At 41.4% G+C, this 26,880-nt stretch overlaps 1 protein-coding gene across 4 annotated transcripts; it reads left to right on the forward strand.

Annotated features, from left to right (window-relative positions):
* Nucleotides 1-26,880, forward strand: ppm1bb (protein phosphatase, Mg2+/Mn2+ dependent, 1Bb). 4 transcript variants are annotated; one of them, XM_037754026.1, is made up of 6 exons: nucleotides 1-434; nucleotides 14,007-14,849; nucleotides 18,216-18,333; nucleotides 19,671-19,782; nucleotides 20,374-20,431; nucleotides 22,739-24,177. In XM_037754026.1, the coding sequence occupies exons 2-6, from the start codon at nucleotides 14,019-14,021 to the stop codon at nucleotides 22,811-22,813; spliced, it is 1,194 nt and encodes a 397-aa protein (XP_037609954.1). In that variant the 5' UTR covers nucleotides 1-434; nucleotides 14,007-14,018; the 3' UTR covers nucleotides 22,814-24,177. The 4 variants fall into 4 exon arrangements, with proteins under 4 accessions (XP_037609954.1, XP_037609952.1, XP_037609953.1 ...); XM_037754024.1 differs by lacking the exon at nucleotides 22,739-24,177 and adding an exon at nucleotides 21,915-22,459; XM_037754025.1 differs by lacking the exon at nucleotides 22,739-24,177 and adding an exon at nucleotides 21,942-22,459.

Genomic DNA, 26,880 nt, shown 5'->3' on the forward strand with positions numbered 1-26,880 from the left:
AACACCTCCTCTTGTTCAGCACCCCAAAGTCGAAGGATAGCTCTGCTCTGTGTTGGCCTCTTTCAACAGCAGAAACTGAGAGATTAATCTAGTGTTTTATAATACAACCACTTCTCTCAGGGTCCATATCTGTTTTGGGAACCATCGGAATAGTCATTTTTAGTGTGAGAAGAGAAGAAACTGGCGTCAAACATGCGTAGAAATCAACGCTGTCCAAGCAGGGAACCACCGAGAGAGGACTTATCACCGCTCATCTGAGGAACAACATCTACATCATTATTATTAGTATTATTATTATTATCTGTTAAATAAGATAACAACATTACATAGCTTAGCTAGCTAACGTTAGCTCCGTAGACTTATCTCTTCACACACTAAAGCAGACATCCAGCAGAGCATCAAGATTGGATCTACAGTCGCAACAGCAGGAAAACGTAAGTAGCATGTTCGCATGTTGAGCTAACGTCATTAGCTTCAGTTTGACAAGCTGGTAAGTTAACGTTAGCAGTTAGCATTAGCAGCTAGCTAACATTAGCTAGCTGCTAATGTTAGCAGCTAGTTAATGTCAGCAGACAGCTAACATTAGCAGCTAGTTAATGTTAGCAGCTAGTTAATGTTAGCCAACTGATAATGTTAGCAGCTAGCTAATGTTAGCAGCTAGCTAATGTTAGCAGACAGCTAACATTAGCAGCTAGTTAATGTTAGCAGCTAGTTAATGTTAGCCAACTGCTAATGTTAGCAGCTAGCTAATGTTAGCCAACTGCTAATGTTAGCAGCTAGTTTATGTCAGCAGACAGCTAACATTAGCAGCTAGTTAATGTTAGCAGCTAGTTAATGTTAGCCAACTGCTAATGTTAGCAGCTAGCTAATGTTAGCAGCTAGTTAATGTTAGCAGCTAGCTAATGTTAGCCAACTGCTAATGTTAGCAGCTAGTTAATATTAGCAGCTAGCTAATGTTAGCCAACTGCTAATGTTAGCAGCTAGTTAATGTTAGCAGGTGGCTAACATTAGCAGGTGGCTAACATTAGCAGCTGGCTAACATTAGCAGTTGGCTAACATTAGCAGCTGGCTAACATTAGCAGTTGGCTAACATTAGCAGCTGGCTAACGTTAGCAGTTGGCTAACATTAGCAGCTGGCTAACATTAGCAGTTGGCTAACGTTAGCAGCTGGCTAACATTAGCAGCTAGCTAACTGAAGGCAAGGCAGCTTTATTTGTAGAGCACATTTCAGCATCAGGACAATTCAAAGTGCTTTACATAAAACATTCAAGAACAATGCGACAAAGTGAAGAAGAACATTAAGACATAATTAAAACAGTTATAAAAAACATTATAGATTAGAAAATAAAAACAAGCTAAAAATAAAAGCTATAATAGAATATAACACACAAGAGTAAAAGCTCTAGTGCAGTATAAGATCATTATCTGGTTTAATAAAAGGCAGCAGCAAACAGGAAAGTTTGAAGCTTTGATTTAGAAGAGTTGTAGTTGGTCCTGCAGGTTTCTGGGAGCTTGTTCCAGATATTTGGTGCATAAAAACTGAACGCTGCTAGCTAACATTAGCTCACATCAACACACTAGTAAACTAGGCCTTTCTGTATAGGGGAGCAGTGTTAAAGTGGGAATGGAGTGGAGTTGCATGTGGTCAGTGGATTGGTATTTAACACAGAAATTTCCAAAAACAGTCAGTTGGTTTCATGCAACATAAATTGTGTTGTTGTGCAATAACAACACAACATAATAGTGTTCAAACAGACTTGTCAAAATAAAACCTGACCTATCATGTGACGTTTCAAAGTAACTTGACTACAATGCAACACTTGGTGAGCTAATTCTGAATGAAACACATTTTTTAAAAGTAATGTTATAACAGTCAAAACACGACACGTTGGCCTCCCAGTGTTTAGTCTGGTCCCAAGGTAGCTAATCTAGCTCCACTAGCTATATAACTAGCTAATGACAGCTTAGAGGACTTTGTCATATGGGGTGTTAGCTTTGTGATGTTAGCTTTTGGCTTAGAGTAATGGTATTTACATTATATTTAAACAACAACACAGCCACAAACTGCCATTAATGTAAACAAGTAGCGATGTTAATGTCCAGAGTTAACCGTCAATATGTGTCTAAACAAAACATGCAGTGCCAGTTGTGGATAGCTACTGTATGTTCTGTTGTGTGTATGCAGTGTGACCTTAGAGGGGTAATTATAACCACAAGCCCAAGTGTTTTAGGTCTTTGTTGAAGCCTGTGAAATCAGTCAGTACACATGAAATGCAATTTAAGCTTTTGGCAGTGTAATGGTATTTTTTAAAGATATAATATTATATTTAAACAAACACACAGCCACAAACTGCCATTCATTTATAGAACTCTTCCTACATATCACTCTTTTAATTACTTAGCTATAGTTTCTCCTCTGTGTTATTTATTAGTATGGTTTTGTGTGCCCCCTCTGTAAAGCAACCTTGGGTTTCTGAAAGGCATTATATAGGTACAATTTATTATTATTATTATTATTATTATTATTAATAAACAAGTAGCGATGTTAACGTCCAGAGTTAACCGTCAATAATGTGTCAAACAAACAAAACATGCAGTGCCAGTTGTGGGTAGCTACTGTATGTTCTGTTGTGTGTATGCAGTGTGACCTTAGAGGGGTAATTATAACCACAAGCCCCCGTTTTTTTTACGTTTAGTATCTTTTATTGAAGCCTGTGAAATCAGTCAGTACACATTAAATGTAATCTAAGCAGATAATGTTAGTCACAAGCTGGTAAGGTGTTTATACCCAGTCATGTTTCACTGCGACAACAAGCACTGCTCTAACACCTACTACTCATTATTTACCCCAAAATATATAATATGTACTTGTATACTAAGGTATATAACAATAAATAGCATAACTGCTTTTTTGTTTTTGCAACACTCAGTTGGTATTGTGGAACTGAAAAACTGTCAAAAATAAATCAACGATAACAAGTGATTAAAACTCAAACTAAACATATATAAATAAATAATTGGCTACAACTGGTTTAGTTGATCATTGTGTTGCTTGTTAACTGGTCATGTAAGATGGCAGGTTCAAAGTGATTAATGCTTCAGTTGACATAAACATAATATAGTGGTTCACTGTCAACCGCATAAGTCTTTGTATTATTTTAATGGTATTTCTAACGATATAACATTATATTTAAACAAGCATGCAAGCCACAAACTGCCATTAATTTAAACAAGTAGCGATGTTAACGTCCAGAGTTTAACCGTCAATAATGTGTCAAACAAAACATGCAGTGCCAGTTGTGGGTAGCTACTGTATGTTCTGTTGTTTGTATGCAGTGACCTTAGAGGGGTAATTATAACCACAAGCCCCTGTTTTTACAGGCTTTGTTGAAGCCTGTGAAATCAGTCAGTCAGTACACATGAAATGTAATCTAAGCAGATAATGTTAGTCACAAGCTGGTAAGGTGTTTATAACCAGTCATGTTTCAACAGCACTGCTCCAACACCTACTACTCATTATTTACCCCCACTTGTGAAGGAAGGTGCTCTTGGTTTTAGGAAACTGCTCCCATGGCTGTAGTTTACTGATTCTAGCTTCTCAAATATGAAGTCCTGCTCCTTTTATGTGTTTTATGTTATTTGAAATTAAATATATGTTGGTTTTGGAAGTTTTGATAAGACAAAACAAGACATTTGAAGATGTCAATGACTCTCAGACTTTGTGATGGGCCTTTTACACTATGTCACAGACTAAATAAATAACTAATTAATCAAAAAATAATATTGATAATGAAAATGATCATTAGCTGCAGACCTAATTGCCTTTCCCTTCATGTGGTACATGTCAGACTTTGAGAGCCTAACTTAGTTGTGAGGCTGCATTGATACCAAATCAGGCATTGGGGCATTTAGCACAGCGTTGTGTGGCGGTGTGGGAGCATCCAAAATATACAATATGTACTTGTATACTTAGGTATATAACAATAAATAGCATAACTGCTTTTTTTTGATAATACTCAGTTGGTATTGTGGAACTGAAAAACTGTCAAATAAATCAACTATAGTAAGTGATTAAAACTCAAACTAAACATATATAAATAAATAATTAGCTACAACTGGTTTAGTTTAAACTGTTCATTGCATTGCTTGTTAACTGGCAGGTTCAAAGTGATTAATGCCTCAGTTTACATAAACATAATATAGCTGTTGACTGTCAACCACATATGTTTAATTCTTTGTAATATTTTCTATATTTTGCTTATATTCCAGGCTTTATTAAGGAGGGGTAGGTCCATAAGCACAGGGCAGCAGCATTTGCCCTGACTGTAAACATGGGCTTGGTTGGTAACTTCTAACTTTGCTTTAGATATGCAGCAGTACAGGTCAGTCCTATATGAGCACATGCGATCAACTATAACCCCAAGACTCTTTTATAATTCATGATAATTATATATTAATAAAAGTGGCCATTGAATTCGGGTTGTTGTTTTCTTGTTTTGAGCGGTGAGATGCTGACTCCTGCTACTAACTTCTTGAACCTTGCATACTGTTCTCTTCACAGATATTTCCCAAAATTGTTTGTGATGTGATCAGATCAGTAAGTCACCTTTTGCTTCAACTCAGATCAGTAAACCTATCAATCATCTCTAGTATTTATTTTTATTTTTCTAATATTGCAACAGGAATTTCTGGAAGTTTTCATGCAGTCAGGGCTTATTCCCAGATTGCCTCAGTCCAAGCAAGGGTTTCCCCTTACGCTTTCAAAATGACAAGCTTTCCTTATTAATGAGAAGACAGCCCACCAGCAATGCAAAGAGTACTCCTCCAATGTAGGGGTGGGAAAAAAAATAGATTCACCTAAGTAGCGCAATTTCTTTTGCAATTTTTAAATAGATTTTTAATGCCAGAATTGATATATTTGCTTCATTCGAGTTTATGTGGAGGTAGAAGGAAGTTACCGCTTTTATTGTTGTAGTCTGAGTATTGTGACGTCAACCAAAACAAACCGCAGTCGGCCGCAGCGAGCCGAAATGAAAAAGTAGAAAACAGAGGAGGATACGACCTGCACCCTCACATTTTAAATCCAACGTGGTAAACACTACGCATATAGTAAAGTATGGAAACACTTTGGGTTCCACATATTGCCAGGAAAAGCAGAACAAGACATGGCTAAAGCTGCATGCTAACTCTGTCATGGACAGGAAACGTTATCGTATTGCGGTAACGTGTGGTCAAGCCACCCGTCACTCGCATCTCCATCATCTCCGGTCAAATTGGCCGACGCTACAACTGTAGAGAACCCATATACTGACATTTATGTTAAATGCATTCAAACGGCCCCGATGGAGCTGACCATGGATGTATAAACAGAATGGAGCTTACGGGAGAGCTGGCGAGAGTCTTGGCGAAATTGGCAGGAGTATACACGTGTGACTACGTCCGTTTTTCAAAATAAGGTGTTAACAAAGGGAACTATATATACAAAATACATACTTGGAAATAAGATTGATTGGATTATATTCACCAGAAGTACAAAACATTACATGTCCCTTATAAATTAAAAAGAAAATACTACTAATTTGTGAGGGAAATGGTTTTATTCTTTGATTTTTGGGTTGCTGGGAAAAAAATGTAATAAAGCCTGACAATGAACAGTGATTGGAAGTGTAGGATTTAACTTTTCCCCATGGTCTAGTGTTAAATAAAGGAGAAAGGTGCATCGTCCCAGCCCTACTCCAATGTCTGATGCCTGTCTCCTGATTCCATGGCAAAGAAAATGTTCGCTAAGATTTTACGTTGAAAGTGAAGCTCTTGACTTCCCATGTGACGAGGTGTGTGTCGCTGTGTCAGTGTGTGTGTGTGTGTGTGTGTGTGAGCAGACTGACTTTGCTATCTCATTTTATTACCTCCACAGTTTGAGAATGATGATTAAGCCATTCTAAATTGCCCTGCTATATTGCAGAGATTTGTCATCTAAGCCTTACCTACTAAAGCTTATGATACATTCACATTTCATCATCAATTTTGTATTGTGCAGAGTTGAAATGTAGCCTAGCAGCCACCCTGCTCACCTTCTCCAGTATATCAGATTGCGATAAGGTGAACAGGTGACCAGCATATGACATCACTTGGTGTTGGGCTTGTGCCCTGCCAGCCAGATACGGGAGGAGTTCAATAGCTGATAATCTTATCTGAGTCAGCAGTCACTGTGTAGAGACTGAGGAGCAGATGAAACACAGTGTCAGAGGAGATTTAAACAGTCAACAAGCTTGTTTTAGAGTTTGACCGATCTTAAAGGTCTTGGCTCTGCACTGACGGAGCTTTAGGTGTCACAAGGGGCTTTTAAACAATGCAAATCAATATAGGAACCCACATTGGTCCTCCATAATAGGGAAGAATTTGCACTAGTTTGATAAATCTCATTGTGACAAGCTTGTCTTACAATTTTCAGTGGAGTTAATCAGTTGGACTGCAGCTTTCTCATTTGCTTATGTATGTTATTCAGTTAGGGTAAGACAACATGAAGGCAACTACAGTAGGTAACTTTTACCATTGAGCCATACAGATGTGCTTTTTTCCTACTGATTTCACTGATGAAATAATCTTGGAATATTAAATATTGCATTGGGGTAACGGGTGTATATTTGCCATCAATGTTGGTGCACTGATATTAAGTGCTGTAGCTTTGTGCTGGGGTCATGTTATTTGGACAAATTTAGGGGGAAAAAATCATTTTATTTTTTTTAAAAACACATCCAAAATAGATAGGCGATGGATCATGAATGGTAGAGCTGCAACGATTATTGATTAATCAAGTCGTCGATTGATGGGAAATTAATTGGCAAGTACTATTTTGATTTAGGGCTGCACAACTCATCACAATTTTATCGAAATTGCCATATGGCCTACTGCAAACTGTGTGGTAAACTAAATATCTTTGTGTTTTTGACTGTTGGTCAGACAAATAAGATATTTAGAGACATCACCACGGAGTCTGAGAACTTGTGACCGCCATTTTCACAATTTGCTGACATTTTATAGACCAAACAATCAATTGAGAAGATAATAGGTCGATCAGTAGTTGCCATACGGCTCATATGTATGGCAGTGGTTTATTTATACCTGTTCTCTAATCTTTATATTATGTTATTTACACTTTGTGATGATTAACAGACTTGGCTGGGTTTCTTGATAGTATGTTTATCTTTGTTTTAGTTTGTAAGTCACTTGTGAAGGAAGGTGCTCTTGGTTTTAGGAAACTGCTCCCATGGCTGTAGTTGTCTGATTCTAGCCTCTCAAATATGAAGTTATGCTCCTTTTATGTGTTTTATGTTATTTGAAATTAAATACATGTGGGTTTCGAAGTTTTGATAAGACAAAACAAGACATTTGAAGATGTCAACGAGTCTCAGACCTTGTGATGGGCCTTTTACACTATGTCACAGACTGAATAAATAACTCATTAATCAAAAAATAATCCCTTCATGTGGTTCATGTCAGACTTTGAGAGCTTAACTTAGTTGTGAGGCTGCATTCGGCGCTCTTCCTGGGGGACTTGAGTGACACCCATTTGATTTGAATATTCCAATGATCGCCGATTACGTGATTGACCACCGCAGTGTGACATTGGGTTGCGTTTATCCAAAATTTGACTTTTCGCTGCTGCGTTTTTTTCAGCATCCTCTGCGGTCCCCACCGCTACAGCCCAAATGCACTACCCACATTCAAAAGAAAGGGAGGACTGGCGTTTTCGCCGCAACGCCTGCTATGGTGTGAATGCAGCCTAAGTTGTTGTTTACCAATGTCAACCTAGTTTCGAAAACACCATTACACATGTCAAGTGTCACTTTTTACCCACAAGCTTTATGCTTACAAGCGATACCAATATCATTCGCTACCATTATGTGAATGGAAGCTGTGTTTGTCCCAATGGCTAGGTAATCGCCGCTGCACTGCACAGTGCTCTTATAGCGATTACCGCTGATAATGCCGTCCCCTGACCCATGGTTGCGGGGCCGCATTTTCGCGGAAGCGCAACGGCCACCCTCTGGTTTCCCCCTGGTTAAGTGTTAGCTCTACCAGCTGTTTGTTAGTGCTGTAAGCACCTTTAGCTGCTAGCTGCCGGCTCAGACATCTCCGTGTTCAGAACCATGTGCAGGCAGGCAATTCCAGCTGTATGGGTTGTGGCTGCTGAGGGAGTGGGCCAATCGCAATAAATCAAAGAACGCTCGCTGTGATTGGCTGCGAGGAAATCTTATTCTAGATATGGGCATAAAAAGGGTCAATTGCAGGTATCGTTTGACTGGAGAAGTTTCATTACTACTTGGTACCGGGTTGTTTCGGTCAATACCTTAAAGACCCATGCCTACTCTTGAAGTAAAAATCGTATCGACTTTAACAGGAAAGAAATGCATGAGAGTAAGTTGTAAAAAGTGATTTCCATTGACTCGCATGATCCAGGAATTGTATGTTCGACCTTGGAAGCACTCTGCAGCAGATTAGTGCACAAAGGGGAGATGAAGAAATGGAGGGTCAATAAAGTGTGTTGAAGTGCTGCATGTTGGAGCTGTGCACCTTTGTTCTGTGTGTAATAAAAGAAACGGAAAAAGGGATTCAAGGTCAGAGTATAGGTTAATTTGGTTTCAGCAGTTAAAAGATAAAAAGGCAGAGTTAAATATGTAACACTAATGAATTTCAGGTGTGTGTGTGTGTGAACAGACACAATAGGAAGGTGTGGCTTTCGAAGTCATTACTGTCACACGGGACCAATTGCACAATATGAGCGGTGTCCCAGTTCAGTGTTGCCTGCTCCAAAGTCCGTATTTCAAGACTGAATACGTCATAACAGTTTGACGAGGCTGTCCCACTCCGGAGGCTTCTCCAAATGCGGCTGTGAAATGTGACCCGGTGTATCCTCTGCAGTCCTCGCTCACTATCCTACAATCCACTCTGGGTTGGTTAGCTTAATGGTGCATTCGCGTGGTCCTCCTCACCTCGTAAATATGGGGGAATATCACATGATTGTCATATTTATCAGGTATTTTCCTTCATGTGGTCCTCAGTCACTGAGTCTATCTCACAGACTGGATATGTTGATAATCACGGGATGTTGCAAAAAATGTTATGGATACTTGGTAGGCCTACAGTTTACCAGTTATCTAGCTGGTATATGTTGAGATGATATGTTATCGCTACTCGTATCGTCGACTCAAGTATGGAACTTTCTTTGCTGATATTTACCAAATTGTTGGGTCATTTTAGGGCAACATCTGGTTGATAAATTTGAACAATTTTTAGCTAACAAGTTGAGACAAATTACCCGATTGCATCAATTTAGTCTCTGTGAGACTAATTTCGAGAGGAGAAGCAGGTTCAGACAATTCTTTGGGAATGCAGCCCCTGATTTGGGTCCATTTCACCAGGACACATCTCTAGTTGGACCAGCCCAAAATAGCGTAGTTATCACAGTCATTGTATTCTTTTTCACGTTTTTAGAGTTCATATTGTGTTATCATTCATATCCTGTGTGCTCCTTTTGATTTTAAATTATTCCCATGTAGGGATTTGGTGTTAAAAACCATTGAGTCCATGAACTTAATTACATTTTTCAGGTAGTCTGAGTAAATGTGGGGGTTATTCAGTCTCAAAGGACGAGTGTGATATTGTTTAAGACACAAAAATAACGTACTGCTTCTGGCCTCCACAGATGTGAAAAGTGCTATGTGTAGTAGCTAACTAAACCCGTAGAAATGAGCCTATTTGCTAGTTTATGATTTAAATAATCAAACTCTGTGATTCCTTGCCTTGCAATCAGAAGAAATGCATAATTTTAAAGTGAAATTTTGCCGCTTTGTATCGTTGAATGTGGGTTGTATGTGCCAATGAACAACGTTCGAATGCCCTCCATGTTACGGAGTGGGGATCTCCGGGCACCTGTAACAGGGAGGGAAGACAGACATCGTTCATTTGCACATACTACACACATTGCAACGATACAAAACCGGTTTAAAATCTGCAAAGTTTCCCTTTAATAAAAATTGGAAACAAACAATTTCGGCCTGGAAACGTATGTAGTACGAAGCCAGGAGAGGGCAGTGGGGCGGCGGCTCACTGTTGCCCCGTGTGACCACATTGTTCGGTCTTTAGTGGTTCATGGTCGGTCCTTTGTCGGTAAGCCTACTCAGCAAGTGAAACAATAAAGTTAAATTAATTTTATTGAGCAGAGGCTTGTGGCTCTTACTTTATACTTTCCCACCAAACTCTGCTTTTCCTGGCAATGTGTGAAACCCAAAGTGTTTCCATACTTTACTGTATGTGTAGTGTTTACCACTGTGGATTTAATATGTGAGGGTGCAGGTCGTATCCACGCGGACTCTCTGCCGTTTTATACTTCCTCGTTGTGGTCCGGCTGCAGTTTGTTTTGGTTGACTGATACGGAATGGATATGACGTCACGTTACTCAGACTACAACAATAAGTGGTAACGTACTTCTACCTCCACATAGACTCAAATGAAGCAAATATATTGATTCTGGCTTTAAAAATCGATTTCAAAATCGATACATAGGTGAATAGATTTGTTTTCCCACCCCTAATATTTATTGATGTGTACACATGGATAGTGGTGGAAGCTGTACCTTGCTTAACTGTTTTGTGAGAGTGTGCCTGCTCTCAGAGCGGCTCAGGCTCTCTGCAGCATTATGTAATCCCCGACCTTCCACTTCCCTCTTCGTAGCCAGTGGTTTTTGGCAGACATGTGCGTCTTAGCATGAGGGGGTGTTGGTTTCGACCTGTGGTTACAGCACGGGTGACAGCAGTTTTGAGGGGGTTAAGTGGTTGAGAGTTCCTGGTTTCAGTCTAATGTCTCAGTGGAGATGTTTTCTGGGGGTTTCTGTGTGTGTTTGCCAGCAGTGTGTTGTACCATTGTTAGCCAGAGAAATCTCATAGTATCTGCATGTGTTCTCGCAGTCTGCATGTCTCCTTTTCAGGGTCTGGCTGCTGCGACTGCTTTAATGGATGGATGATGCAACTCCCCTTTCCTCTCTCTACCAGGCGGCTGAGTGTGTGTGTGTTTTTAGAGCGAGAGAGAGAGAGAGAGACATAGAGAGGGGGATGTCGCTGAATGAAGCTTAGCCTGGATGTTTGCCCTGCAGGGTGGGTGGTTGCTAGGCGACGGCAGTGTGTTTGTTTTATTTTTAGAGAGAATCACTGCTGGTGAACATAACAGATTTCTCTTTCTCTCACACACACACATGTGTGAACACATTTTCTTACCATACATGAACATAACAGGCGACATATGAGTGGCAGTAGGTGGTGGTGGGAGCTCGATAGAGGGAATCCTGTTGATACAATCATGTAGCAGAAAAGCAATAGAAATGTGAATGGCGTGGCCCACTGCCCCACCCTGGACATGAAATCTAAACCGGCCTGGCGTATTTATAGAGCGTCTTTTTTCTCGCACATAGACTATGACACTGTCTGCACACACATGCGCAGAGCAGACACAAACACGCACACACATACACGTTCCTCTGAAACCAGCTGTAGTCACTCCTTGCATGTACCAGCCTTTTTTGGGCACATGCCTGTCATGCCGTGTGTGCGCTCATGTGGGAGGTAATACAGAGCGGGAAATCAATATGTTGAAGAAGAAAAAAAAAACATGCTCAGGGCGCTTTCGATTTTTATTGATTTCAAGATCTCATGAGCGCAACACCAGCCAAGCAATACATACTGTAAGTAGCTCCATCGGCAGCAGCTGCTGACATTTAGGTCAGAATTGATTGGTATTATGGGAAAGTATAGCACAGGTCAAAAATGCCAAAGATATGGCAGAAGGCGGTTGAGCGTGAGGTGCTACTTGTCTCTTCAGGTACAGGTACAGTTGCTAGTAAATTACAAACAAAAATGTCAATTGCAATTTTTAGTGCCTTTTCATTTCTTGTAGTAGAAGCAGGTAGAATATTTTAAAGTTCTTATTTTAAATTTAAATCCAGCCAAACATTTTAAGGTTGACACAAGGGGTGGGAAAAATGTATTCACCTATGATCTATTTTCTTTATCTTTTATTATTTATAATCTATCTTATTGATATTTTAATACCTGAATTAAAAAATAGTAATACATACATTGTTGTTTACTATTGTCACGTGACTGATTACCTGCAATCAGTTCTTCTTTGCTGCTCTAAAACAGTAGTTGCCAGAGGCAGCCATCGACAGCACAATGAAAGCTACTGATTTGGAGCGGCTAAGAAGAATTGAATGATTGATTTGATTTGATTTTTTTTCTGGGTTAATAAATTATGGTATCGGAATGGTGCGTAGACTGGCGTACTCGCTGATACCAAATTTTGGGCAGTATCGGACACATTTCCAATACTGGTATTGGTATCGGGAGAACTCGATCAGTGTTTCCCAAAGCCCAAGATAACATCTTCAAATGTCTTCTTTTGTCCACAACTCAAAGATTTTCAGTTTACTGTCATAGAGGAGTAAAGAAACCAGAAAATATTCACATTTAAGAAGCTGAAATCAGAGAAGTTAGACTTTTTTTTCTTTCTTAAAAAATTGCTCAAACTGTTTAATAGATTATCAAAATAGTTGGCGATTAATTTAATAGTTGACAAGTAATCGATTCATTGTTGCAGCTCTATTATAAACCGCTGTGATGCAGAGTGTTTTGGCACCTGATAAGCCTTCAAACGCATAGATCTGTTACTAAAACTGGACTTCTGGGATTGCATTTTATTGTCTCACCAGTACCTGAACCAACACAGCCCCATGAATTGTTTTAGCACACTATATTCACTCAGAATGGCCACTAACTGACCAAAGATGCTGCTTGGCTGCATCAGCATCCATATTCAAACTGAGATCAGTTCATGGTAGAGAGAAAGAACAACAACTGAGCACTTCCCATTCAGCTCGTAGCAGGTTAGAGTCTCACACCCTGCTGATTAGTAATGTCACACTCTGTATTCTTCCAACAAGTTAACTAATAGTATTAGTTAACCTGTGTTCAGAGTGAAAGAGGTTGTGTGTGCTCAAAGAAGCTTTACTGCTGCTGCGGTGTAATCCTCAGCTCTGTAGTTCCTCCTCTGCTATCTTTGTCTTGTTGTCAGGATCTCTGGCTCTCAACATCCACTGAGTAATTAAAAGCACTCTGTAATCACAGTATGAAGCAGCCTACTGAACTACTGACACCAAAAAACTGCTGATTTACAGAGGGATTTATTCTACCAACTATAAAATATTAAGTGATCTGACAAAAGGAGAGTTTTGCCTCACTCACATGTGTAATGTTGTAAACATTGAATTAGAACAATGAGCTGTTCATTGTTGACTTATGATGGGCAATAAATTATTTTTTTCTTGATTGTTCATTATGTCAATTTATGTAAATCATGAATGGAAAACAAAATCAAGATAACTACAGTATTATGGAAATGCTTCTTTTTTATTTCTTATTCTTATTTCTACAGTCACGATAACTAATGCCATTAAAGGCAGGGTCCGCGATCTTGAGAAACTAGCAACAGTACACTAGATTTTTAAAAATGATCCAACCGAAAAACCCAGCCCAGTGTTGCCTCTCTTTTCCATGAAAGTAGCAAGCAGCATTATTTGCTAACTATCTCCAAAAATCCCTAAATCTAGAAAGAAAGTCTCCAAGTCGGCAACACTGACAGTCTGTTGCTGCAGGTCTTTCTCCAAAGCCTCCCTCCAAATTATCATTACGGACATAAACATATCATAATGAACGTGAACATGAGTATTGTAAGTACTCACAGCTGTCAGGGTAGTAGCTTATGGAAGACTCTGGTGGCGCACAAAGAGTGCAAGCAAGCAGACAGACTGGTAGCCCATCCAATCATTACCTTCAGGGCCGAAGGTAATGGACGAGGGGCTTAGTGAGGGATAGATTATTTTCTTTTGTCCTTGCTGGTGATGGTGTAGTCTTAATTTTATGTTTCTTTCTTCTCTTTCCTTGGTTGATCTCCAGCTATAGGCAGCAATGGGTGCATTCCTGGACAAGCCGAAGACGGAGAAGCATAGTGCCCACGGCGAGGGCAATGGGCTGCGTTATGGCCTGAGTTCCATGCAGGGCTGGCGGGTGGAGATGGAGGACGCCCACACAGCTGTGGTGGGCCTCCCCCATGGACTCACCGACTGGTCCTTCTTTGCAGTCTACGATGGCCATGCAGGCTCCCGGGTGGCCAACTACTGCTCCGGCCACTTGCTGGAACACATCTTGTCAGGAGGGGCCGACTTCAGTTCAGGATCCGGCTCCGTGGAGGGCGTGAAGGACGGCATCCGCTCGGGCTTCCTGAACATTGACGAGTACATGCGCAGCTTCTCTGACCTGCGGCAGGGCCTGGACCGCAGCGGATCAACGGCCGTGTGCGTGTTGCTCAGCCCGACCCACCTCTACTTCATTAACTGCGGCGACTCGCGGGCCGTGCTGAGTCGAGACACCAAGGTGGGCTTCTCCACCCAGGACCACAAGCCCTGCAACCCCCGTGAAAAGGAGCGCATCCAGAACGCTGGCGGCTCAGTCATGATCCAGAGGGTAAACGGCTCCCTGGCTGTGTCCCGGGCCCTGGGGGACTACGACTACAAATGTGTGGATGGTAAGGGCCCCACGGAGCAGCTGGTGAGCCCCGAGCCCGAGGTGTGTGTGTTGGAGCGGGCGGCCGAAGGAGACGAGTTTGTGGTGCTGGCGTGTGATGGAATCTGGGATGTCATGTCCAACGAGGAGCTGTGTGAATTTGTCCGCTCACGACTCCTGGTGTGTGATGACCTGGAGAAGGTCTGTAACTCAGTGGTGGACACCTGTCTGCATAAGGTAAGCTTTTATGTCTCACGTATGATGTATGTTGGAAAAATATATGAAATGTTATTTGCCTGGTCATCCTGGGTACTGTGACACAAATGAATAGTTAAAGCTGTTAAGTATTTGCTTTGACTAATGAATTGATATTAGAGATGTTAATAATTAACTGTTAACCGACATTAAGAATTTTAACCGATCGGTTAAAAGAAATATTAAGAATTACGTAAACGGGCAGACACACAGCTGACAACATCACAGCTGACAACCTCGCAGCTAAACTAAATAATGCGGTGGAGACTTACTGTGACAATACAGCGTCACTGTGGCAGCGTCATGGCTGCCACAGTGACTCTCCCAGATGGGTCATTTTGCGCATACACTGCTGCTGTTTAACTGTTTATGCATCAGCTTTCCGTTGCAACTGGACGGCTTGTTAGGCACTAAAAATAGCACCTCTGCATGCGATGCACCTATCTTGTCGGTTAATGGTTAATGATCGGTTAATGAGGGTCTGTTATTGGTTAGAATTTTTTTTTTAATTTAGCATCCCTTATTGATAAAGTGGGTGATAATGAGGTTTTATTATTGTTTGGTTTCCATCAATTCTGATTCTGCTTATCAAATGCATTTTTCACCAGTCTTGCCTCTAATTCTTAGAATTAAGAAAAGAACAAATGTATTTTCGTACTAATAATATAATAGCCAAATAGGCTTGCCGTAGTTCATTTTAGATCGACAATGGTACGTTTAAACATTTTTCTGGAATTTCCAGAGGCGGCAAATCGCGCCGGACGCCCCTGATTTGCATAAAGTAGCCTAGACCTCAACTTTATGCAAATGAGGAGCGGTCCATCTGTCGAAATGCAACGCTACGCTACCAGAATGCATTGTAAGGCTGTTTACCTAGACAATGAATGGAAACGTGGAAAGTACGAATCCTGTGGACATGTACCATAAGGGATCCATAACGTTAATGAGTCAATCGCCGTGCCGAGGACGGAGCGGTCACAGCCGGTGTGCACGGCACAGCAGCGCTGGGTGGAAACCTGCGGCCCTGCAGCGAAAGCTCAACCGATGAGGCCAGACACACAGCCACACAACATTGAGGCGCATCTTTTCTTGTAAAATGTCCGGTGTATCGGTAACACCGGAGTTGTCACAAGTTTATTAACCGGTCCTTACTAACATCCTTAATACAAAATAGTAACTAAATATACTGAAATAAGTTATAGAGAACTGTGTTTGTTTAATAAAACTTAACATCTCACAGTTAGAGATCCTATAAATCAGATGATGAATAATATATTATTACTTTCAATTCTGTCCCTGGCAAGAAACACTTTTTTCCCTCCGCTGAACTCATCCACCGCTCCACATCTTGGACCTTTGCCTTCCATGTATCACCTATTTTGTGTCTCGAGTACTCCAAGAACCAACAAGTGCACAGCAGCCTAGTTATTTTTACCGTACTGGATGGGTTATCTCAAGTAACAGCCACACGCTGTCATAAATCTCCTCCGCTGCCTTTTGTGATGTATGTGACACTGTGCACTTACAGAAAGTTACTCTGACCACTTTGACTTTTACAAGGTAATGACAAGGTGACCATCCACTGGTTTAAGGTCAGAGCTCTATCTTGTCTGTAACTGTCTGTGCGTCCTTAAAATGACAATTAACGTGCTGTCAAGTAGGGGTGGGGAAAAATCGATTCATGTAAGAATCAAGATTCTGACTTGATTCACCTTAAGGTCTAACAAACATGCTGAATACATATTATAATAATAATACATTCCTTCTTCACAAAACATTTTTAAAGCCGATTGTTTACATCCATGTTTACTTCCTAACAGTCTTCTTCCTCCCTGTATTCACTGGCGCATTGTTGCATATCTTGGCTGTTACTGCCATTTGTAGACCAGTAGAAGTGTGAAACATTGTCAAGTCTGTGTATTATATCAACCATGTGCTCAAACAAAACAGGGACCCATTCTAGGGATGTCAACAGAAGCAATACTTCGGTACCAAGTCGATGCCAAAATTCTCGTGTTTTCTACAGTACCTCAGGTACTCGAGAATGATGTGATCTAAAATCCGAAAAGACGCAGGAAACTCTCTATCGACACACCCTAACGCTAACGTTAACGGAGGTTGCATTGAGCTTCTTTATGATGTGTTCAAGCTCTATTCAGTAAAAATGAGACAAAGGTAAATGCTAACATTATCATGATGTGTTCAAATGTAATCTTGTAAAATGTAGTTTTTGGCAAGAAACCTGAATTGATCCAGTTGTTTGAAGGAGCACAGCAATATAAAATAGATAATAAAGATGGAATTATGATCTGTTTCACTTCCTAACACTAGCTCAAAGTGTTTATTGTTTTGTTTTTGTTTACCGTGGTATCAAATTGGGTTTCACGAATCAAGGCATTTCACTCGTATTGGTATCAACTGCTAAATTTCTAGTATCGTGACATCCCTAACCCACTCACCTCCACAGGGAACTCCATCTGTAAAAATGCTGAAATTGTCCAAAAGTAGATTTTGACCACCTTGTAACATCGTTAAAACATGAGTAATAAAGCCACACCTATGAATCGGCCATGCTGATATATCGGCCGATATTTGCACATTGCAAAGATGTGTTTTGAAACAGTGACAAGATTGTTTTTGGACTGTATGTCCTGCCCAGTACTTTTCTTGGTCACCATGTAAAAGTCTAATTTAATGAAACCTTATCAAAAATGTTTATTTATATTTTAGGTTGTGTAAAAAGTTTTTTTTTAACTCTCAAATTAATACCCGTATCGGTCGGGCTATAGTTGCTGCCAGCTACTCTCATTCATTATTACACGGCTCTGTTGAATATTGGTCAGACTGATCAATCACAGCGTTCTACGGTCTGTTATTTCATTATAACAGACCGTTGCTATGGACACAGTTCTGATGTCGGACTGTGGCGGACTGTTTTTGTGTCAAATTATTGATTTCTTAAGTAAGTAGCCGTGTGATAAGCGGGATAATGTACAATGTCATTGTTGCGAAATAAACCGCTTCAGGGCGATGCAAGACCTCTGTTGGGGTTTATTTCACAACAATGACCCGCTAGCTGTACATTATCCCTTACTTGCTTGCACCATCTGCAAACCTTTGTACTGGAAAGCTTTGACTGTTGAAATGTAAAAAAACAGCAAGTTTACACTAGTGCTGTTTTTCTTCTCCTGTTTTTGAAAGTAAAAACACTGTCTGCTGGCTATTTGCCTTATATTTATTTTGACAGGCAAAACCCCTGAATTTATTTAAAACAAGAATTAGGCACATTTTGACTCTAAGGATTGAGGATTTTAAATGTCCTCTTTATTTCTTCTGTTTGTCCTGCAGGGGAGCAGGGACAATATGAGTGTGGTGGTGGTGTGTTTACCCGGAGCTCCCAAGATCTCAGAGGAGGCTGTGAAGAAAGAAGAGGAGTTGGATAAGTACCTGGAGACCCGTGTTGAGGGTCAGCACACGCAACACACGTGTACACGCACAGCTTCACACATACGAACATAATAGACAGTCGGTATGCATTAATCATGATATTCAGTAGGGCACAGCCACATTAAAGGGATAGTTCAGGTGTTTTAAAGTGGGGTTGTATGAGGTACAGTATGGAGAAACAGACAGGAGTTACCACACAGAAGCAATGTACTGCTGTGGACGGGGCCGGCAGCAAAACGTAATTTAGCCACATAAAAAAAAGAAAGGCTCACTTAAAAAAAATCAATATCAGTTCAAGTGTACGCTATATTTAGAATATTTTCACCAGTTTACCTTGCCGTGAGACAGCTATACAGTCTATGTTTCCGACGGGGAACTGAAGTTGTTATCTATGCTCTTGCCAAAGCAACCAGACTCCATTGGAAAAAAAGTGATTTTACCTCACAGAACACAGGAGTTGCTGGTCTACCGCTGCCTCGATCGGTTAGTTTGCTTGTGTTATTGTGTGACTTTGGTTAGTTCAGATTCACTCAAGTCACACATTAATACAAACAAACTAACCGATCGAGGCAGCGGTAGACCAGCAACCCCTGTGTTCTGCGAGGTAAAATTATCGTTTTTTCAATGGAGTCTGATGGCTTTGACGAGAGCATAGATGGATACAACGGCTTCTGTTCTCCGTCAGAAAAGGCTGTCTGACGGTAGGGTAAAGTGGTGAAAATATTCTAAATATAGCGTAAATTCTATTGATTTTTTTTTTTTTAGGTGAGCCTTTCTTTTACAATCCCACTTCAAAACATCCAAACTCGAGTCACAAAGATTAAACAGTGCTATAGTCTGATAGTTGATCATAATAGTGTTTTTTGAGGAACAAAATTTCTTCTACTGTTTATCTTTATATTTATTTATCACTGGCTGAAATGCTGTATTTGGAACTTGTGGTAGATTATTAAAATATATATATATATATATATATATATATATATATATATATATATATATATATATATATATTCAGTGGTAGTTAAATGCCCTCATTGTTCTTTGGGCTCAGCGGTCTTTCAGAGCCTTCTTCAAAAATGTTTTTTGAAAAGGTTAAGTGAAACAAGTGGCCACATACTGTGCTCAGTTTCTGTGTACATAACCAGGGCAAAATAAATATTCTTTAGGTAGTACAAATATTTGAAATCAGTCTGTTACACACACAACTGACTTTTCCACTACTCTGTGTGATTTCTCAGCCTCTACAGGTGGTGGTTTAACACCTAAAACTTGGAGTATAAGATGCTATAACCTTGCCTCAGTGTACAACATAACCTCTGACCAACCCCTGGTGCTCTTTGTGTCTGTGTGTAGAGCTACTGGTCAGCTGTGGGGAGGCGGGAGTCCCTGACCTGGTGTCTGTCCTGAGGAGCATTGCCACAGAGAACATCCCAAACCTTCCACCTGGCGGAGGCCTGGCCAGCAAGTAAATACACAGCCCGGAAACAACATTTAACTGCATTTTACACACGGAGGACATGCTGTTGTTTTGGTCCGCACTAGAGTACGATTACTGCGTTCACAACTGCCCAAATGAACCAGTTTGATTAAACCAGACTAATTGTTGTCTTGTGAAAGCGCCCTAACTTTCTAGCAGACAGAATATCTTCGGTTTAGGTCTGTTGGTCAGACAAAAAAGGCAATTTGAAGACGTCACCTTAAGCTCTGTGAAATTGGGACAGATTTCTGATGTATAATAGATGATTACAGAAGTAAAATAACTTATAGTTGCAGCTCTGGTTGCACTCCAACACGGGCAAAACACGTGCACTTAAAAACTTACAAACATGCAGATAACACTCCTCAAAACACTTAGGTGTACAAATACATAAAGAGATTCTGTAGTAGTCTCTTTATGCATGAATAGCGGATACTCAAGTATCGACTCGTTTGCTTTCTTACCTCCATTAAAATGTTAATCAATATACATTTGCAAAGAATGAACAGAGACTGTTTGTATTATGTAGTATGGGAGTTGCTGTCCTCTCTAAACTGTGTGTTGTTTGTGTGTCTACAGACGGAGTGTGATCGAGGCGGTGTACAACAAGCTGAACCCTCACAGAGAAGAGGAAGGGGTGAGTTGATCTCTCTCTAAACCCCTCACCTCTCCAACCTTTCACCCCCACCCCTCAACGTGTAAACACACACCAGCCCAGACAAGGACACTCTTTTGTGTGTGTGTGTGTGTGTGGGATTGAATGTGACTGTAAGTGTGAAAGGTGGAGGGTAGACGTAGCAGTGTCACCTTGGCAAGCTCAGTGAAACTCGTTTGACTGCATGTTGAAAAGCATTGAATTGAAGCAATGTCAATCGATTAAAATATGTAATCGTGATTAATCACATGATTGTCCATGATGAATTGCAAATTAATCACACATTTTTTTATCTGTTCAAAATGTACCTTAAAGGGAGATTTTTTTAAGTTATTTAATACTCTTATCAACATGGGAGTGGGCAAATCTGCTTGCTTTATGCAAATGTATGTATATTTTTATTATTGGAAATTAATTAACAACACAAAACAATGACAAATATTGTCCAGGAACCCTCACAGGTACTGCATCTAGCATAAAAATATATGCTCAAATCATAACATGACAAAATCAAGCCCAACAGGCAACAACAGCTGTCAATGTGTCAGTGTGCTGACTTGACTATGACCTGTCCCAAACTGCATGTGATTATCATAAAGTGGGCGTGTCTGTAAAGGGGAAACTCGTGGGTACCCATAGAACCCATTTTCATTCACATATCTTGAGGTCAGAGTTGAGTGACAGCCCCCTCATTTGCATAATGGGGCAGAAATGCAAAAAGAAACATGTAAAAAAATGTATAAAGAAATCAATACTTTTGAGGAAATAAATAAGGGGTAAAATGCAAAGGGAAACGTGCAGAAATAAATAAATAAATGCATAAATCCATAAGTAAATAAATACATATACAAATAAATTAAAAATAAATGCAAAAATAGATAAATACATTTAAAAAATAATAAAAATAAATGCATTAATATATAAAAGGGAAAATTAAACAGAAGAGTGAATAAATAAGGGAATTAATACAAAGATAAATAAATAAAGACACAAATTAAAACAGGAATATGAATTTGTCACATTTTATCAATTAATTAATGGCTACATTTATTGTTAATATTATTTTTGCTGCATTAAATTACATATTTATTTATCGAGTCATTTATTTATTCATTTTGTCAGGTTCCGTTCTCCATAGATGTGATGGTGGAGGTGTATATGTATATGAATGAGGGCACGTCAGTCTATTTGTCATATTAATGTCAGTGGCTCTTTTCTCTGGGCTGTGTGGGTGCTGAACCCCCCCACCCCCACCCCCTCTCTCTGTTACACCATACAGCGAATATCACAAAGGGTTGTTGGTCACAGGGTCAGAGGTAGCGTTTGCATGGGCTTGTCCGACTGGTGCAAGAATGTCTCTTGACATCGTCACGCTAGTGTGTCGTAGATATTTGTGTGACAATGATGTGAGTATTTGTGCCGCTGCTTGTTAGTGTGTGTGTTTGACCATGGAGCGTGCCTGCAGAGTCTGACCCCTGGCGTGTCACCTCAGGCCTGTGCGGGGGGAGAGGAGGAGAGTGAGGAGGGAGGTGGCAGCACGGCGGCTCATCTGCTGGAGGCTCTGAGGCAGTTCCGCCTGCACCACCGGGGGCAGTACCACTCGGTGCTGGAGGAGTCCCTGGCCACCTACCACCTGCGGGGGGAGAGCACTGAGGAGGGAGTAGGGGAGGGCAGGAGGACCTCCGATGACGACGGCAACGGCGGCCAGCAGCAGCCCGCCACCCCTCCCTCGCCCCCGCCCTCACCCGCCACTGCAGAGCCGGAGGCCAGCCAAGATGCGCCCGCCCCTGAGTCCGATCCCTCCTCTGACTGAGCACCCCGTCCGCATACCTAACCTGACCCAAGAGCTCCAAGTCAGATGTGCTATGACCTCTCCTCCTCTTTCCTTCATCACAGAACTTGAATGGACACTTCCGGCTCTATCATGGTCTGCAACTACAGCTACCATTGCCCTTCATGAATATTTTAGTAATGCAATGGAAATAAATAACGGCCCTTCTGTCTATTCAAGTTCTGTCTCCGAGCCACATATATACCTTCCTCCTAATTAGGACTCTCTTTTGTTTCCCCCCTGTCCTCCTGGCCAACCTCGGCTTGGATTCCCAGCCACTTTTACAACCCGGACACACAGACTGATGTTTACAATAGAAAAAGAATCAATAACAAATTATTAGTTCATGCAAAAGTGGCTGGTGAAGCAAAAATGAACCTTGCACTCCATGGCCTACATTTATCAGTATTGGCTTCTGGCTGATTTCCCACTTGAACCCTGCCCCCTCCCCCTCCCAGCCTCACCCCTCCCTGCCTCCCCACACCTGCTTACAGTGGACGGAACTGACAAGAAAAGGAGAGGAGACCCTCTGAACTGCAGCTGTCTCCAGGCCTACTCCACCTACAGACTCAGAACACACTCTTTTGCGTTTATGTATGTATGGGTGCGTGTATGTGTGTGTGTGTGTGTGTGTGTGTGTGTGTGTCTGCATGAGTTCGAGTGACGGAGAAAAAGACCGATCGTCACTACTGAAATGTGTGTTTTTTGGTAGAGGGTGATTGTTTATCAGCGAGTTCAGCGATGTTAGGTTGTTCAGACCAGTCTGGGTACTGAAATACAGTTTAACCCCAGAGGGACACTTGTGTAGGTGGATTGGTGGGTGTATACTTAGTAGATTGAGCGGCATTTCATTCACCTCACCATATACGCCTAATAATAATCACCACATTTTAGTACGCTGCCTCACAGTCACACAGAAAGAAGGTAAAATCTTTTCCTAGTTGTTATTATTCAAGTCGATGTAAAGGTGTCAGTAAGTACGCTAGTACCAGGTGACTAAAGGCTATAAAAGTGACTTGTGTTTAAATAAGCAACCCTGTAAGGCCCCCGATCACGCAGAGACGCGTCGCTACAGGCTCACCCGCTTCTCAAAGATAGTACGTTCACAACATGAGATGTGAAATGAGATGATGAAAGTTGAGCTAACTCAAACTGTGTAGAGCTATTTAAAAAACTTGTCACTGTAGATGCGATTAACTGCCTCGCTTTAGGTAACAATATGTCCTTTCTTTTGGCAACACCCTCAGGCTAACACATTCTTTTCCCAAACATGCGACTGACATCACATCCCTAAAGTAACACTCCTAGCGTGGCTGAAAATGTCATAGCATTGATCTCCAACATTTAGCACCTGTACAATTGATTACACCTGGACAACGGTGTGTTTTATGTGAGATGGTTGTTTATCTGTAATCCGTATAGCTGAGGTATTAGTGAACCAGGTTTTCATAAAGTTCCCACTGCACATGCTGACAGCCGCTGGTATTAACTGTGGCAGGATGTGTTTCAGCTTGATAAAAAATCCCACACACCGTATATTTCATTCCTCACAGGTTAAAAAAAACCACACAGTCTGAAACTCTTGCCTCATTGTGAAAGTTTGACTCGAAACAGACTGAACCTACTCCTTTTAAAAGCAGGTAGAGGGATGTTATTGTAAGTCTGTATAAAGCCTAGTACCCAGTGACCCTGGTAATGCATGCACTGCACTTATCTTTTCAATATCTAAGGCACTTAACTATCGGAGGGGAGGTTATGCTAAACACTGCGCGTATGTATGTATGTATGTATGTATGTTTGTGTGTGTATGAGTTGTATTTGTATGCGGTTACGTGGGCCGAATCAGTCCCACAAATGAACAAATGAACAAATAAAAATGATTTGAGGTATAATGCTATGATTTGTGTATGAGTGTTTCTCTCTGTGATCTGACTGTGCAGCTGTGTTTCTTGTGTTGTGGTCCTGTCAAATGTGTCGATCAGGGTTGTGATTAGAGATACGAAAAGCAGAAAAAGTTCCATTCAGTGTGTGTTGCATGTAACCAAAAATCATTAGAGTCCGAGGTAAAGTGGTGGCATTTGATACAGGACCATTCCCTGAAACTTCTAGTGGCCTTTTCAGTGTCTCTACTATATTTAAAGGAACAGTGTGTAGCATTTAGGGGGATCTATTGGCAGAAATGGAATATAATATTAATAAGTATGTTTTCTTTAGTGTATAATCACCTGAAAATAAGAATCGTGTTTTTGTTGCCTTAGAATGAGTCGTTTATATCTACATACGGAGCAGGTCGGTCGTGTCTAGAAGGTAACCCACGAGACGGTTAAGGTTAGGCATTGACCTCGAATGGTTAAGTCTCGCAAGAGTTTTTGCAGATTTCGCAATTTGCGGGTTATCTTTTTAGACACAACCGAACGGGTCCTCTTCAGAGTCCGCCTTGTTGCTCCACCATGTTTCTACAGTAGCCCAGAACGGACAAACTAAACTCTGGCTCTAGATAGGGCCATTCACGTTTTTATGCGTTGGCCACCCCTAGTTCTCCTACACGCTTGGCACACGGGGAGAAATTCCCGTTGGTTGCAATCTGCAACCTCGCCACTAGATGCCGCCAAATCCTACTCACTGCACCTTTTAATGTGTTGTAAATGTTTCTGCGTAGGCTGTGAAGTTTTCAGCTCAAGGAGCTGGAGCCGGAGCTGAAAATGCGAGCGTGCATGACATCACGTCCGTTGGATTTCGGAAAAAAAAGTCCCGCATTCTTCACATTAAAAGCAGGCTGATAGAGGAAACCAAAAAAGTCGCGGAAGGTCTAATTTTTTAGGTTAGGTTACATCCTGTTCACACATGTTGGTAAAAACTTAGATACAATCCCTTTAAAACAGTAGCGGCAAAATAAAAGCCTGCCGCTGCATGAGCTGGCGGTGGCGGCGATGAGCGTAGGGGGGAGCTTTGAGATTATAGGGACTCCATTCTCTCCATTTCTCCCCTGTTTTTCAGTCTGACAGTCGGCCTCGTGATTCTCCGCAAGGTGAGTCATCAGAGGTCTGGGTTCTGGTTGTGTCGGCGTACCGGCTGGGCAGGGGAATGTCACTTGTCTTTCACCATTATCCATTCACTTTGAGTAGATTAAAGAGGGCAGAGAGGTTCAATTTCACTACTGTGTGCAGTAAAAGACGCAGAAACCAAAAAAAACCTAACACACCTTTCTCCGTCTCTTTTCCTTTTTGTTTTACTCACCCAGAGTGCCGGTGAGCTGGAAGACCCCTGGTAGCCGCGGCAACGACCCCCAGTCTCCTCCTGGTGACCGGTGCATCCGCCCCCAGAGGAGGAGTGTCTCTCCATTGCGCCATGTCTTTCTCCACTAAAAAGAGGACATGTGGTGTGTGTTGGAGTGCGTGAGTGTGCGTATGTTGGTTGTGCATGTGTGTGTGTGTGTGTGTGTGTGTGTTTGCAGCAGTGGGACAAAGACGACAACGACAACAACTACACACACACACGCATACTGCTTTAAAACCTGGAGGAAAACAAAAAAAAAAAAATCACTTTTCAGAAATGTCAAGATTTTATGAACTGAAGCATTGTGATGGTAGAGATTTACCATTGAGGTTTTTTTTTTTTTTTTTTTTTCTTGAATGTTGACATTGAACACCTGACTTCACAATGACATAAGGACCTATAGTGTGTGCGTATGTTTGAGAGAGAGTGTGTGTGTGAGAGTGTTTCGAGGAGGGCCAAGAGAAGACAGACGGCGGATAAAGACTTTCTATGTAATTCTTCTTCTCCTGGACTTTTTTTTTTTTGTGCTCCTGGGTCTGATATTTGCCTAACACCTTTGCTTCTCCCCCTCTTAAAAGACACACACACTCTCTCTAACACACTGACACACCATAAAAAAATATCCATAAACACCCCCCCTCCCTCCCCCACTTCCACCTGTGCACGTATGTGATGTGCCACCTTCGCAGGGCACTGCATGAGGACTTTGGTTCTACGTGTACAGCTACGTGGTTTTCTAGTCGACCCGGATGGACAGCCATTGGTTGAGACTGACTGAACCCGAAGGACCTCTGCACTCTGATTGGCTCCTGCCGCTGTGTGAGAAGTGGAAATGATTTGGATTTTTTTTTTTTTGTTGTTGTTGTTGATACTATTAGGATGACGATGATAATCATGATGGGGGGAAAATGGGAGGTTATCTAGTTCACTGAAGAGCCGAGTGCAAGTTGGACTCATGGAGGCGGGGTGGTGGGTGGGTGGGGGGGGGGGGTTGTTTTATCACTGGTTGGACTTCCTGTAGGAGGAGGAGGGTTAGGGCAGGAGGGCGGTGGGTCAAACGGGGCTTCCCCACCTCCCTCCCCACCATCGTGGTTGGAAGTACACATGACGGCGGACTGTCCTGACAGAGGAAAGCTTTTTTTTTTTTTTAAATGTTGTCCATGAGGTTACTAGCTGCTCGCTATGTAGAGTGAGTGAACTCCCTGTTTTAACCCTGTTCCTGGTTCTCAGACTGCATTGGTAATGTTTGTATTGCTGTTGTTTGATTGCACTCACATTTGATTACAGAAAGCGTCTATATATGAAATAAAATACCTGCCAAGGA

This window comes from Sebastes umbrosus, chromosome 20 (assembly GCF_015220745.1).
Source record: "Sebastes umbrosus isolate fSebUmb1 chromosome 20, fSebUmb1.pri, whole genome shotgun sequence".
Lineage (NCBI taxonomy): Eukaryota > Metazoa > Chordata > Actinopteri > Perciformes > Sebastidae > Sebastes > Sebastes umbrosus.

Bases quoted from the DNA above. Each gene is read 5' to 3' on its own strand.
- ppm1bb (XM_037754024.1), top strand. From the start codon at position 14,019: ATGGGTGCATTCCTGGACAAGCCGAAGACGGAGAAGCATAGTGCCCAC. The intron at 18,334-19,670 runs GTCAGCACACGC...GTCTGTGTGTAG, and splicing joins CCTGGAGACCCGTGTTGAGG to AGCTACTGGTCAGCTGTGGG. The intron at 20,432-21,914 runs GTGAGTTGATCT...GCGTGCCTGCAG, and splicing joins CTCACAGAGAAGAGGAAGGG to AGTCTGACCCCTGGCGTGTC.